The sequence below is a fragment of the Rhinopithecus bieti genome, unplaced genomic scaffold (genome assembly GCF_001698545.2).
Source record: "Rhinopithecus bieti isolate Rb0 unplaced genomic scaffold, ASM169854v2 scaffold_26504, whole genome shotgun sequence".
In the NCBI taxonomy this organism is placed as follows: domain Eukaryota; kingdom Metazoa; phylum Chordata; class Mammalia; order Primates; family Cercopithecidae; genus Rhinopithecus; species Rhinopithecus bieti.
In genome coordinates, this window is record NW_016812891.1 from 562,919 (window position 1) to 578,987 (window position 16,069).

At 44.0% G+C, this 16,069-nt stretch overlaps 2 protein-coding genes across 6 annotated transcripts in view; one reads left to right on the forward strand and one right to left on the reverse strand.

The window, feature by feature from the left end:
• LOC108512063 (uncharacterized) overlaps positions 1–16,069 on the forward strand; it is a 123,170-nt gene that overhangs the window by 97,619 nt on the left and 9,482 nt on the right. The gene's annotated exons all lie outside the window — the stretch shown is intronic.
• TRAF3IP2 (TRAF3 interacting protein 2) overlaps positions 1–16,069 on the reverse strand; it is a 49,234-nt gene that overhangs the window by 19,360 nt on the left and 13,805 nt on the right. For both annotated transcript variants that reach the window (XM_017847096.1, XM_017847097.1), the window contains 2 exons: positions 15,171–16,001; positions 2,923–3,115 (listed from right to left, as the gene is read on the reverse strand). In XM_017847096.1, the coding sequence (XP_017702585.1) occupies positions 2,923–3,115; positions 15,171–15,993 (1,016 nt within the window). In that variant the 5' untranslated portion in view covers positions 15,994–16,001. The remainder of the gene's footprint in view (positions 1–2,922; positions 3,116–15,170; positions 16,002–16,069) is intronic.

Here is a 16,069-nt window from a genome sequence, read left to right on the forward strand (position 1 = left end):
GTTCAAAAACTTCTGTATAAAACAATACCGTGGAAATTAATGACAGAGTAAACTTTCCGAATTAAAGTTCTCTTTCAAACTATCAGTAAGAGGAGACTTAGCTACCTTTTTTTTTTTTTTTTTTTTTTTTGAGACAGGGTCTTGCTCTGTCACCCAGGCTCAATCACAGCTCACTGCAGCCTTGACCTCCTGGGCTTGGGTGATTCTCCCACCTCAGCCTCCTGAGTAGCTGGGACCACAGGCATGAGCTACCACACCTGGCAAATTTTTGTATTATTTTGGTAGAGATGGGGTTTCACCATGTTGCCCAAGCTGGTCACGAACTCCTGGCCTCAAGCGATCTTCCTGCCTTGGCCTCCCAAAGTACTGGGATTACAGGCATGAGTCACCATGCCCAGCCTCAGTTGGATGGGTTTGTGTGTATGTGTGTGTATGTTTTGTTTGTTTGTTTTTGAGACAGAGTCTCACTCTGTCACCCAGGCTGGAGTGCAGTGGCACAATCACGGCTCACTGCAGCCTTGATCTCTTGGGTTCAGGCAATTCTTCTGCCTCAGCTTCCTGAGTACCTGGAACCACAGGTATGTGCCACCACACCAGGCTAATTTTTGTATTTTTTTTGTAGAGATGGGTTTTCGCTATGTTGCCCAAGCTGGTCTCAAATTCCTGGGCTCAAACAATCCACCCACCTCTGCCTCCCAAAGTGCTGGGATTACAGGTGTCAGCTACCATGCCCAGCCTAGCTCCTTTACCTGAACTTATTTTTCATTATCCTAAAACGATAAAATAGATCAAGAAGACCAGAGCAGGCTTAAATTGATGCTACAAAACCAATTACTCTGTATTATCTTTGCAACTCTTTTATAAGTCTAAAATTGTTTCAAAATAAAAGTTTATTTTAAAATTACTATTCTCTTTCCTATTCAACACCAAACTTATTTCATAAAGATGCTAACATTTTATTTATTTCCCTGGAATTTTAGATATTTCTTCTGTAAGAGTGCCTATCCTGCTGTAAAATCACATTTTACCTAATTCTATTGTTTAAACTCCATGTATTTATGGTTTAGAAATATAAGGGATCTTCCCCGGCATGGTGGCTCACACCCATAATCCTAGCACTTTGGGAGGCTGATGTGGGTGGATCACTTGAGGCCAGGAGTTTGAAACCAGCCTGGGCAACAAAGTGAGACCCCTTCTCTGCAAAAAATAAAAAAATTAGCTGGGTATGGTAGCGGGCACCTGTAGTTCCAGCTACTCTTGGGAGGCTGAGGTTGGAAGATGGCTTGAGCCCAGGAGGCAGAGGTTTCAATGAGTCGAGATCGCACCACTGCACTCCACCCTGAGTGACAGGGCCAGATCCTGTCTCAAAAGAAAAAGAGAAAAAAGGGATCTGTCTTGAAAGAAAATATGAGGGTTGGTGGGGTTCTGAGCAAAAGAGAAAGCAGGCATGTGCCTCTTCACCATTGTTAATAAAGTGGACTTTTTTTCTTTCAATGAAATTTTCAAACTAATTACCACTCTCTGTATTTCTGAAAAATCCACTCTAATAGTAACTTCATATTTTAGTCTATGCAGTAAAAACATAATCTAGTTTTACAGTGGTATACAAAAGTTGTTTTTAAGCAAAAGTAAACATTTAATCTACTTTCTTCCAAATATTGTCATAAATCAGGACACTCTATTTACATGAGTTTTACCTGTATATTTTAGATCCATAAATTAAGAGAAAAGGAAAATCCAAAGAGAATAAGGGGAAAAAATGATGAAAGAGGCAGGGCACGGTGGCTCACGCCTGCAATCCTAGCACTTTGGGAGGCCTAGGCGGGCAGATCACAAGGTCAGGAGTTCGAGACTAGCCTGGCCAATATGGTGAAATACCATCTCTACTAAAAATACAAAATTTAGCCAGATGTGGTGGCATGCAGCTACCTGGGAGGCTGAGGCAGGAGAACAGCTTGAACTCAGGAGGTGGAGGTTGCAGTGAGCCAAGATCATGCCACTGCACTCCAGCCTGGGTGACAGAGCAAGGCTCCATCTCAAAAAAAAAAAAAAAAAAAAAAGATTGAAGAGTTATACAACTGAAATCATGAAAATACAGAGTTGTTTTTCTAAAGAAGCATAGGAGAGACCTAATAATGGTACTCAACATGTATGAATGTTTTTATTACAAAAGAAAATAATAAGCCAGGCGCAGTGGCTCATGCCTGAATACCAGCACTTTGGAAGGCCAAGGTGGGTGGATCACTTGAGCCCAGGAGTTCAAGTCCAGCTGGGCAACATAGGGAGATCCCATCACTACAAAATATACAAAAGTTAGCTGGGCATGGTGGCGCATGCTTCTAGTCCCAGCTACTTAGGAAGCTGAGGTGGGAGGATCGCTTGAACCTGTAAGGTAGAGGTTGCAGTGAGTCAAGTTTGCACCACTGCACTCCAGCCTGGGTGACAGAGCAAGACGCTGTCTCAAAAAAAGAAAAGAATGGGTAATTTTAAATTTTGACCAAAAATTAATTAAATTTAACATTTTAAAGTAAGAAATAGGCTTAAACAGGAATAGACACTAGATATATAAAGAATTGGCTACAGCGGAAGTCAGTCATAGTAAAACAAAATCTATTTTGTGGACTAAAAATTCAGATGATCTGAAAATAAAAGAAAGGGGTGTGACTTGGAGAACATCTGACGAACCTTTCCTTCAACAGAATTTCGACTAGTCACTAGTGGCTTTCTGTGTCTGATAGAGATCCTTGTCAATCAGCTTCCATTTCCTCCTGACCTGAAAAGTCTATATTGGGCGTTCCACTGTGTGACTTGCTCACTAACGTGGATTAGCAAACCTATAGAGAATTCTGTTACATCTTCCTTGCATTGGCATAGTTCCTTTCCATGTTAAAAATGCCTGAAGATTGGGCCTGTCATACTTACTGGTGCCTTGGAAGCCCCAGAAAGGAGCAGTCTCTCTGTGCGGGCCTGTCTTCTTGGTCCCAGGGGCTGGGATAATTCAGGATAACCTTCTGCACAGGGTGCAGGCCTCTCGCACTGGCTCCAGGCAGCGGCTGCCCAGGCAGAGCCGGCTGGATCACTTGCTGGTAGGCTGCTCGAGGGTAGTCATGGCCATCTGTAGATGAAGATGACAAAGAGAACAGGGAACATCAACTCTAGCTCCTTCGTGTGAAAGGAGTCGTAAGCTCCATGCTCATTTGTGTCTTGATACCAGCTGAGGGGTCCAGACATCAGTTACCACCTCTGTGATGTTTGCCATATTTCTCTATTGTTGATTACTTAACTGTTTTCACAAATTCACTTTTTTTTGTCCTAAATAAAAACATATGTGAAATCACCAGTTTGGTATTCTAACTGGAAAGCTCAAAAACCTTTTCAAAAAACTCTACACAGGCTCCTCTTTTCGTAAGATACTTAGGAAAATCCAACCATGAAGAACCTCTTTCACACCACCATTCCTACCATAATTTCCTTCATGTCCCAAACCCAAGGCTGGGAAAAATTATCTGTATGATAGATATAGAATCACTGCTCTGTCCTTTCCTCCCCCAAGTGGACACACACGTGCATGTGCACACACACACACACCCCACTCCCTTTTTTTTTTTTTTTTTTTAAAAAAAAGTCCCGCTCTGCCGCCCAGGCTGGAGTGCAGTGGCCGGATCTCAGCTCACTGCAAGCTCCGCCTCCCAGGTTCACGCCATTCTCCTGCCTCAGCCTCCCGAGTAGCTGGGACTACAGGCACCCGCCACCTCGCCCGGCTAGTTTTTTGTATTTTTTAGTAGAGACGGGTTTTCACCGTGTTAGCCAGGATGGTCTCAATCTCCTGACCTCGTGATCCGCCCGTCTCAGCCTCCCAAAGTGCTGGGATTACAGGCTTGAGCCACCGCGCCCGGCCCCCACTCCCTCTTAAGAAGAAGTAAATGAATGAAAACTTCGCTCATGCTCCTGGGAACTAGCCAACCAATTGGCAACACCCTCCAACTTCCTTGGTCCTCTCCTGCTAGAGCCTACGTGCAACTGGAGCCAGGGCTGTTTGAAGAGGGCTGGGCTCAGAGCAGAGCCAGAGCTGGCAGTGACTTATGTGAATGTGCAACCTGGGAGAAAGTGGGTCCCAGCCAGGACCAAGAGCAGCAGGGTCCCCAGGGAAGGGCAGCCTGCCTGACCAGGCAAAAGAATAGAACTAAAAGCCCAGAGGAGAGATGCAGGGAACCAAGTAAGGGTGAGAGGGAAGAGCTCTGAGGGAATGGCCCAGGCCCAAAGGGGGTCAGGTGTTAGGAAATGTGAGAGATGCAAGAGGACTGAAAAGAGCCAAATGGTAGCCCTGCAAGATGAACAACAAGCACCTCCTAGTGATCCAAGCACTGCCCCTGCTACCCACATAAGCATAAGACGATCCAGGAGGAGGCATAACTAGTTAGGACAAGAAGGAAGTTGTTTTGTTTATTTTCTTAAAAAAACCCTCATTGATCTTAAAATTCTTTTGATTATTTTAAGATGAACCCTCATTGATCTTAAAATTCTTTTGCTGATTATAAAAGTAATAATCAAGTTTGCCTGCCATGTAGATAGGGTACATATAGGGATGTACAGCAAAATAAAACTGGCAAGTAAACAAAAAAGTGACTGGTAGGTTGAAACCAAAATGGGAAGGGTGAGAATGTGGCTAAGAATTGATTCTTAAGGCCAGGCACGGTGGCTCACACCTGTAATCCCAGTACTTCGGGTGGCCGAGGCGGACACATCACCTGAGTTCAGGAGTTCGAGACCAGCCAGGCCAACATGGTGAAACCCCACCTCTACTACAAATACAAAAATTAGCTGGGTGTCATGGCACGCACCTGTAACCCCAGCTACTTGGGAGGCTGAGGCAGGAGAATCCCTAGAACTTGGGAGATGGAGGCTGCAGCGAGGTGAGATTGTGCCATTGCACTCGACCTGGGCAAAAGGGCAAGACTCCGTCTCAAAAACAAAAAAAAAAGAACTGTATTCTTAGTTTGGTAAAGCAGTCAGGAGCCATCTACATTTTCAAAGGGACATTCAGAGGAATGACGGCCTCAAGTACAGAACAAAAGACAATGTGTACGTTCACTAGTGTGGCCTCCTCCAGGTTCTCATTGCCTAGACTCAGAAAACTGTTTGGGTGACCTGGCGATGTGCCCAAGCTAGTCTCTCAAGTGTGGTCAGATTCCCTGGACTCAATCTATTATTGTCTCCTTTGACCCATGACACCACCTGGGTCCTTCCGATCATGCTGCTTCTGGCCAAAGTGACCATGCCCCTCCAACCCAGACTGTCTCCTGGCAGCACCCCAGGACCCTTGCCCTGATATTGCTTAGGCCTGGTCATGACAAGTAGTAGGGGTTTAAAGAGGGGGAGGAGGAGAAACAGATCCACGTAGGTCTATCCCTGCACCTGGATGACAAACGAGACCGGGACTTGAAGGGACTGCTCTCAGAATGGAAGACAGGCCCACAGGGACTCCTATGGTCTAGGACAAGGTCTACTGCACAGGCTTCACCTTGGCAGCCTTCTCAGGGCAGGGCGGATCTATTCCAGGGGATCCAGATCACCAGTTGTAGTTTCAGGGCAATAGGGCAGGTCACTACTGCTCCTTTCCCTCAGTTTAAAAACTAGCAAAAAGTGGCCAGGCGCGGTGGCTCACGCCTGTAATCCCAGCACTTTGGGAGACCAAGGCAGGTGGATCATGAGGTCAGGAGATCGAGACCATCCTGGCTAACACGGTGAAACCCTGTCTCTACTAAAAATACAAAAAATTAGCCGGGTGTGGTGGCGGGCGCCTGTAGTCCCAGGTACTCAGGAGGCTGAGGCAGGAGAATGGCACAAACCCAGGAGGCAGAGCGTGCAGTGAGCTGAGATGGCACCACGGCACTCCAGCCTGGGCGACAGGACGAGATTCCATCTCAAAAAAAAAAAAAAGCAAAAAATGCCACTGCTCTCAGGTCCCCAGGTAGGGGCCAGCCCTGCTTTTTGATGAGCCTTGTGTGAGCAGACCCTTTACAAACCCAGCTGTAGATAGAACTGTCTTGGTGGACTGCACTTACAATCTACCCTGCTTGATCAGGTTCCAGCCCCTATAGATCTTGCCTCCCATGACACTCTCACTGGCCCAGTAAGCTCTGGCTTCATCTTGAATATCCCAAACTTGTCCTCTCCTTTGGGATCCTGAGTTTGCCACCCTCTTTGTCCAGAATGTTTTTGCCCTAGATTTTCAAACTGACTTCTTGCCATTCAGAGCTCAGCCCAGATATCCCCTGTCCAAAGAGGCCTGCCTCTTCACCCAGTTACTTTATTCCATTCCCTATTTTGCTTCCTTCATAGTTCCTCTCATGGGCTTGCATAAGTAAGCATGACTTTTACCTGTCAACTTCTTGCCTGCCTTCCCTACTAGAACATAAGCTCTGTGAAAACATAGACTGTGTCCTCTTGCTACCATGTCTCCAAGGATAGCAGTGGCACCCAGGGGATGCTCAATAAATGAATGAATGAAGGCTCAATAGTTACAAAGCCAACTTACAGAAAAAGAGAAGCCATTTAGGACTGCACAATCTATTAATACTTTCTGGGGCACAGGTCTCCTATACTAGGAGCCCCCAACTCCCAAGCCACAGGCTGGTATCAGTCTGTCGCCTGTTAGGAACCAGGCCACACGGTAGGAGGTGAGCAGTGGGTGAGCAAGTGAAGCTCTGTCTGTATTTACAGCCGCTCCCCACCACTTGCATTACCACCTGAGCTCTGCCTCCTGTCAGATCGGCAGCGGCATTAGATTCTCATAGGAGCACAGACCCTCTTGTGAACTGCGCACATGAGGGATCTAGACTGCATGCTCCTTATGAGAATCCAAGGCCTGATGATCTGTCACTGTCTTCCATCGCCCCCAGATCTAGCTGCTGGAAAACAAGCTGAGGGCTCCCACTGATTCTACATTATGATGAGTTGCATAATTATTTCATTATATATTACAATGTAACAATAATAGAAATAAAGTACACAATAAAGGTAATGCACTTGAATCATCCCCAAACCATCCCCTCCCCAGTCTGTGGAAAATTGTCTTCCATGAAACTGGTCCCTGGTGCCAAAAAGGTTGGGGACCACTGCTCTAGACTGTCTTAATTCTCTTCTGCTATCCATCTGTTTTGGGGGTTTTTTGGTTTAATCGGTGTCTCCCTCCAGAAGTAGGAAGGAGAAAGACAAGGTAAAAGAGGAGAAACTTTGCCAGTGGCCTTAAAAGCCTTTATGAGGAAAGAGCTGAAACTATCTTGGGAAGTTTTAATGTTTGAAGCCATTTTGCTTCCTATATCCATTAATGAATGGCTAATAATGTTTTATTTGCTTTAAAAGGACTACCAAGCTCTAATCACAGGGTTTATTTCTTTTCCAGAAAGCGGATGTTAGTGCTGTTAATCAAAAGCCTTTGAATCAAGGTCATATGATTTCTAACAGATTATTTCCTGCACAACATGTTTTTGTCTCATAGCAACAAATCATATCATTAAAATCACCAAGGCATGTGGGGCTAAGTGTTTGATTAGCTGTAACTTTCATTTCAGAAATGGCCACCTGTGGTAAAAAGTTATGCCAGTTTATGTGAGCAGATGAAAATGATACACCTCATCAATTTCTAAAATTAGGGTACTGACAATATAGTCCTCCATGCTGTCCTTTTATTGTTGAAAACAAAGGAAAACTGAATATCAATGCATCAATAAAAAATGAGTGTTCCCTTTTGTAAGTGGAATCTGACCAGCTTTGTCTGGAATTTGACTGGTTGTATGGAAAAGGTTCCTAAATAGGCTGGACATGCCTGTAATCCTAGCACTTTGGGAGGCCTAGGTGGCTGGAGCTCTTGAGCCCAAGAGTTTAAGACTAGCCTGAGTAACAAGGTGAAATCCCATCTCTACAAAAAAAGAAACACACACACACACAAAAGAAAAGTTGCTAAATAAAACTATGTTTATCAGGTAAATGATCATCTTTTTCATTGCTCAAGTTTTAATCATTTTTTTCCAATTACTATGATGAAGGCTTGCTAATTTACTTGGATACTATACATATAAAATAAGGGTTAATATTTATTGATCACTTGCTACATGTCAAGTACTGTTCTAAGTTCCGTATTGAGAATTATAGAGTTCAATTTTCCATTTCCGTAAAGAAGTTTAACTCAGAATACAAATCCAGATTCCTCACCATGGCCTGTGTAGCCTTCATCTTCTAGCACACCATTCTCTACTTGCTCACTCTGCTAGGCCCCACTGGCTTGCTTTTGATATCTTAATGACATCAAGCTCCTTGCTTCCTTAGCTCCTTGCTTCCTTGACCTTCTCATCCTTTAGGTTTCAGCTCAGATGTCTGCTTAAAGAGACATTGTCTGGCCAACCTGTCTATTAATGTCTGTTCCAACAGTTACTTCCCTTATAGCACTTATAATTTGTCCTTCTGTTTTTGACTTCTATTTCTTATCCATCTCTTCAGTAGACTGTGAATTCCATGAAAACAAGGACCGTGTATGACTATTTACTGAATAAATTGATAAGTGGATGGACAGGTTCTGTTTCCAAATATCACTGACTCCCTTCTTTGCTTCCCTCCCAGACCAAAAAAAAAAATGGCTTTTCCAAGGCTTCATATCACAAAGACTCTACTCATGATTAAGGCTCACTCCTTTCCCCAGGAAGTAGAGAACAGATTTCTTTTTATTCATTCAACAAATATTTATTGAACCTCGATGGCCAGGCACTTGGTGAACAAAGATAAATAGGATACAGTTCCCTTGGGAGTACCTCAAAATAAAAGGAGAGAGAAAGAAAATCTGTGTGTCTGTGGGTGTCTGTTTTTAAACACAAACCCACACTAGTTAGTGTGTGAGAAGGGGAGACATACGAGTCGACAGCCACCTACTTGAGAATCCCTGTTCAAAAATAGCTTCCCTGCGGACTTGTCCCCAGTGCCTACAATTCCATCAAGAGAGTTTATTCTGTAGGAGCGGGAAGGTGGGTGATGTGATAGACAAATTATTTGCTAGCATGGTAACTCCTCAGTTCAGAGGCAGTGTTAATCACAAAGCAGAAATGAAAATCTTGCGCAATCACGAATGGGCGCCCAGGACTGTATGTTATTTGTCAATCCTGTGATCTTCTTGGCCTGAGTACACACGATCTTTGTGTTACTGAGCTTTTACCACTTGGAATGTGTAGACCAAATCCTAAATGAGGTTTTCCATTTATCAGTCGCAACATGCAACATTTTTCTTCCTTATTAAGAATGGTATTAAAAGAGTTTATGAGAGAGAAATAAAATCTGATTTTCAACTTGTCAAAAAAACGTCGTGATATAATGCAATCAGTTTAGCCAGGAAGGAAAATGGCCAATATAAACTGTTGCAGGAACTCCCACAGCTGTAAGCAGCTGTGGTTCCTGAAAGGCAACTCCTTCTTTATCATTTCTTCCATCTGGTTTCTTTTTTTTCCTCACTTTAATTGTGCATGCATTCTAGCATACAAATCATCCCTTTTTTTTTTTCTTTTTTTTTTTTTTGGTCCACAGGTACAATTGTACCCATGTACCCATAAATTTATTCTATTCAGTCTCCTTGGTAGAGAAAGCAATAATTTTATAATAAAACGAGGGCTCTCTAGACTTAATTCCCTCTCTTTTCCCAAATATTTGCATCATGAGTTTCATTTGATTACACAGCCATGAACTCCATACTGGTGACCTTCAGTGGAAGGATTCGGAGGCAGCAGGAGGCCGACTTTTCCAGGGGGTGGGGTGAGGAGAAAACACAGGCTTATTCCCTTTCTTATTTTCACCTACTTTGAAAACTTTTTTTTTTTACATGAAAGGGGTGACCAATAACCATTTTGCTTTAACTTGCAAAAAGCTTAGATATGCCATTTGCATGGTGATTATTATTTATTTATACATTCATTAATGGGTAAGGAAGTAATGCTCTTCTAAAGCCGAGTAGAGCCACGTAGCCATGGTTTCCAACTGCACAAGCATCCCTTAGGTGAACAGCTCTTTTGAAGTGGTTTTGTTGGCAATTAAGTGCAGTTATAGCCCTGACATGAAACTAAGCATTTGTACACCTGCCCTGAATGCTTAAAATCTGTGCCAGTGAGTGGGATCTGGAAGTAGAGGAGCACCCTGCAGAACTGGGCTGCAAGATGCATTTAAATAATAACAATAATAACTAAAAGCTGTTAGTATTGAGGGCTTACCACCAGCCAGCCACTTTCCTAGTGCCTTTAATACATTATCTCATTTAATCCTCACAGTAACCTTCATGGGAGTCATTGCTGCTGGAGGCCTCATAAATATTCTAGGGTTGCAATGCCCTGCAAAAAAGCCATCAGCACAGGCAACCCTGACCCTCTTCTCTGTGGTTAGATGGGAGCCAAGGCCAAGGGACATGCAAGGTGAATTGGGGCAAGCTTGCCTTCTGTATGTGCTCAGTTTTCCTTTGTTCTTTTCAGTCTTTACTCATTTCTTAATTATAGAAGTAATACCTGTTTGCTATTTTATTTTATATTTTTTATGTGGTTTTGTTTTGTTTTAAGACTGACTTTCATTCTGTTGCCCAGGCTGGAGTGCAGTGGCACAATCTCAGCTCACTGCAACCTCCACCTTCTGGGTTCAAGTGATTCTCATGCCTCAGCCTCCCTGAGTAGCTGAGATTACAGGCGCACGCCACCATGCCCGGCTAATTTTTGTATTTTTAGTAGACAACATTTCATCATATTGGCCAGGCTGGTCTCGAACTCCTGACCTCAAGTGATCTGCCCTCCTCTGCCTCCCAAGGTGTCGGGATTACAGGTGTGAGGCTCCACATCCAGCCATTTGCTATTTTTAAAAATCAACAAAAGTATATGAAATTAGAAGGAAACTATACCTATCTCCTCTTAATTCCCTGCTCCCCTCCCCACCAAGATCACCACTAGATCCTGCTAGACTTAATATGTATATATAAACATACATAGTTTAAATTAAAAAATACATGGATGGGATCATCACTGCAGCTCTTGCCTTTAATCTTTTTGATGTCAGAAGGTGTATTCAGTGCAACATGGGCCTAGTAGTCCATTGTATACATAAATCACAAATGACTTATCTGGCCCCTTATTGCTAGGTATTGTAGTTGTTTTTGTTTTTACTCTAATGCAACAATGCTTTCATAAACATTCTTGTTCTTGTATTTGTATGTGCTTATTTAATGTTTCTATAGGATAGATTCCTATAAGTGAAACTGCTGGACCAAAGAGGAAGCACATATAAAATCTTGATAGTGAAATTGCCTTCTGGGAGATTGTACCAATTTACACTCCTATCAAGAGTGACTGGGAATATTCATTTCTCTGTAACTCCACCAACACTGGATGTTGTCCAAAGTTTTTAATTTTTGCACAACGAATCAGGGAAAAGGTATCTTTAAGAATTTTGCACTTCTTAAATCTAATGATGCTGAGCTTGGTTTAATTCTCATATTGGCTATTTGTATATCTTCTGTGAATTATTCCCCTCTCCTATCCCCATTCTCTTCCCTCTGCCTTTCAACACCTCTTTTCGCCCCCAGGATCCTACATGTCTCTCCCCAACCCCTTAACAGAAGGAAATAATACAGAGAGCAAGGGGATGGTGAAATGCTGAAAGAAAGCGGGTCCTGGGGCAATAGAGACAAAAAGTGTTCCCAGTCAGGAGTGTTTGCCTTTTAAAGGAACCTGCCCCAACGGGACAATGCTCACCTCCAAAGACTGGATTGCCAATGGCGCCGTTTCAGCTGCAACAACAGGAAAAGTATTTTCCAGTGGGAAGTATTTTCCAGAGGGTCCATTATAACAATGAGTCAGTGCTGTTTTTGTCTATCACAATGAGGCTTTCCCTTGCTAGTAGTCAAAGTCAGCTGCTTAGGACTATATCACAAAGCCTTGACTTAAGTATTCACACTTCTTTGCATTAATCTAAGGGGTTAATCCGAAGTACACTTAAAAACGTATGTATGCAGTGTTGGCCACATCATTGCTTACTGGATCAGAAAACTGGAAACTATTTTAAATGTCTGACAATAAAGAATAGGTTAATAATAATTTGGTAGATTCATCTGATGAAATACGATGAAGCAGTTTTAAATGATTCTGGAATAAGTACACTCAATGTCACTGAAAATTATTTTAATTTCAGATTAAAAATATATGCAAAGAAAAAAACACTGAAAATTAATATGTCAAAACCCTAATAGGGAATTCTATTTGGGTGGCAGAAATATGAAAACTTCTTATTTTCTTTTTTGAACTTCTGGGCATTATTTCAATTTTAAGAGTGACCAAATATTATAATGATCAGAAAATTTTTTTTTTTTTTGAGATGGTGTCTCACTTTGTCATCGCCCAGGCGCAATCTCGGCTCACTGCAACCTCTGCCTCCTGGGTTCAGGCAATTCTCGTGCCTCAGTCTCCTGAGTAGCTGGGATTACAGGCACCTGCCACAACACCTGGCTAATTTTTTTTTTTGTATTTTTAGCAGAGACAGGGTGTCACCATGTTGGCCAGGCTAGTCTCGAACTCCTGACCTCAAGTGATCCACCCACCTTGGCCTCCCAAAGCGCTGGGATTACAGGCGTGAGCCACCATGCCTGGTGAAAACTTACCTTTAAATACAGATTAACAGAATGTTAAAAAGTAGTTTATGGTATTATTCTCACAAATTATTCCTTTTAAACCTGGCAATCACTGAGAAATACAGCCCTGACCTTGCCAACATTCAGTTCTCAGTGATTCATACTTAAGGGAATCCACCACCACACCCACCCTATGACTGGGCGCTTAGAGCAGGCGGTGGCATCCATGCGCTCCCACCCTGTTGACTTCCCAACATTTATACACCACGTCCCAGTTTTAGGCATCACGGGCTCTTTCTCCCTCTCCAACCCAAGGCCCCATTCTCCTCACACCCTCCTGCTTCCCCAGCCCCCACCCTCATTCCTGATCTCACACTCATTCTTACCTCTTTCTTCCAAGCATCTTCCAAGTTACATTTCTCTATCTCCTCTTTGTTGTTTTTTTCTGAGTTATGAATGACTGCGTTGCTCTCTTCACTTTAGGAAGCTTTATACTTAGTATACATGTACTAATTTGTAAATTATGGTTGATTACAGCATTTGTAATTATTTCTATAATTTTTTTTTTTTTTTTTTTTCTGAGACAGAGTCTCACTCTGTTGCCCGAGCTGGAGTGCAGTGGCCGGATCTCAGCTCACTGCAAGCTCCGCCTCCCGGGTTTACGCCATTCTCCTGCCTCAGCCTCCCGAATAGCTGGGACTACAGGCGCCCGCCACCTCGCCCGGCTAGTTTTTTTGTATTTTTTTTTTTTTTTTTTCAGTAGAGACGGGGTTTCACCGTGTTAGCCAGGATGGTCTCGATCTCCTGACCTCGTGATCCGCCCGTCTCGGCCTCCCAACGTGCTGGGATTACAGGCGTGAGCCACCGCACCCGGCCTATTTTAAAGCTGCACACCAGACCTTTGGTCAGGCACTTCTTACACTCTTTGACCTACTTTATGTCCAGTGTTTATTTGCTAAGAAAAATATCACATCTCACAGCCCTGTGTTTCATCTGTAAAGCCCTGTTGTTATTTTCCAGGGGCCTCAGCGGAGATTTAACATCAAGAATGGTGGTAGGGAAAAAAAAAAGGTGATAGAATCTCTTATCTCAATCTAAGACTTCATCACTTTCAGAGATGCTTACTGCACTGGTACATATTATTATTTCAGAAGTAGTTTATTGAGAGTCTAGTATGTGCCAGACACTGTGCTTAAATGCTGGGGAATTACGAATTGAAAGTACATGTTTGCATTTGCAGATGCACAAAAGCTTGCAGTCTGGAAGGAGAGGAGACAAGTACATAATCAGATGCCATGCTGGTGTTAGGTGTCCCAACAGGACCAGAGCAGGAGGGAGAGAGAGGACCTGAAGGAGAACGTGATCTGGGGAGGTTTCCAGAGGGACACTTGAGCTAAGTCTCAAAAAATGTGTATGATGGTGGTTGCATAACTCTGTGAAAGTACTAAAATTTATTGAATTTTGTATTTAAAATGGGTTAAGGATAAACCTTACAGTATGTAAATTAGATCTCGATAAAGCAGTTTTTTAAAAGGTGTATTGAAACTGGGTCAGACACACCAGAGGGGGAAGAACATCCCGGATAGAGAGAAGAGCCTGGCAAACGCATGGAGATGTGAACCATCACGACAAGTAGGAGGACTGCTAGTTTTAGAGTGGCTGGAATGTAGGGTAGCTGTAGATGGCTCAAGTGTCCAAAAGGGTTTAAGCAGCAAAATCACAGACGCAACTTCATTTTCATGTGATGGCCCGAATCCCAGAGTCTCAATGACATTCTGGGCACCTTCTGGTTTTTTGTTTTGTTTTGCTTTGTTTTTGACTCAAAGCCCTTTCTCTGCCAAATCTAAGATGGGGAAGAAACATGAAGAGAAGGAAGAACCCATATGCCCAAAGATCAGAACAAAAAATACATTTTCTAGAAATCACTTGGGTCATCTCTCTGCTTCTAGGCAGGTTTGTTAAACTAATCCAGACAGAGGAAGCTGTTTTGTCCTTAAAGGTCCCTAGAGAAGAAGACTCCAGTGGGACAGGCTTTAGGCTAAGAAAAAGCATTCTCGGCCAGGCGCGGTGGCTCAAGCCTGTAATCCCAGCACTTTGGGAGGCCGAGGTGGGCAGATCACAAGGTCAGGAGATCGAGACCATCCTGGCTAACATGGTGAAACCCCGTCTCTACTAAAATACAAAAAAATTAGCCGGGCGAGGTGGCGGGCGCCTGTAGTCCCAGGTACTCAGGAGGCTGAGGCAGGAGAATGGCATGAACCCGGGAGGCGGAGCCTGCAGTGAGCCGAGATCGCGCCACTGCACTCCAGCCTGGGTGACAGTGAGACACTGTCTCAAAAAAAAAGAAAAAGCATTCTCTGAAGGCCCTTTGCAAATGCAACCACACGTGGAAAGCCCCTAGGTGAAGCAGAATGCCCTCCCTGCATTCTGACCTGTTCATCCCAGTCTAGTGACACAAAGCATGGATGTGAGGCCCTTGTCTCTTCAGTCACCCAGCCCAGAAGGCCCAGAGGAGGTAAAGATCACTTACATGGCACCTGCTGATCGGGACTTCCAGGACAATGGTAATGATAGTTCCATGGAGCATGTGGGGAAAGATTGGGAGGCAGTGCACATGCTGGATACCTCTGAGGTTCAAACTGAGGGAACTCCCTGGACCTGAGAGGTCTGGGGAGGTCCTGGGGGTAACACACAGAGGTGAGGGGCAGGGGCCTTTCCAGCTGCCTGATGCCCAGGACATCCTGAGGCTGAGAATCATATCCCGTGTCTATGGTTGGCAGATCCAGGCCTGCTCGGTTCCTGTGAGGCTGGGGCCGTTGCACCATTGCCTGGCTACTGCCCGAGGAGTCTGCTGAGGCATTAGGTAAACTTTGGTCTGATTTGTCTGAGTCATGGCCAGTGTCAGGAGAAGCTGCTGAAAGCTGAGATCCTAGCCATTGATTACGTTTTTCCATAAATGAAAACTGATGCTCTGCAGGGAGGGCTCCAACCACAGACTCAGACTCGGGCTCACTGACTGCAGAGCACCCAGAGGGGAAAGCTTTGCCTGGGCCTGGGTGTCTCCTGCAGAAGCTGTCTTCACTGTCCTCCAGAACTTGAGGGCGCAGGCAGGTGGCCTGCTGGGATACAGGCCGCTGGTGATTTGCAAGTTTCAGGGTTGCGTGAGCTTGAGAAAAGTCTCCGGAAGAATTGTGAGGCTTTGTGGGTACAGACAAGCTGTTGGGTGCCATGTTCCTTATATTTGGAGCAGGTGGTTCTGATTCCTCTTCTAGGGAATATTCTGGGATTGGTTTCAGCAACTGACTTGGGTATGGTTCTGATTCATCAACCTCCACAGGAATGCTTCGGTTCATTCTAGTTTCTGGAACAAGAGAAAACATGCCATAGCCTTAGAAGACAGATCAATTCTTGGAGTCCTCACTTTATGAC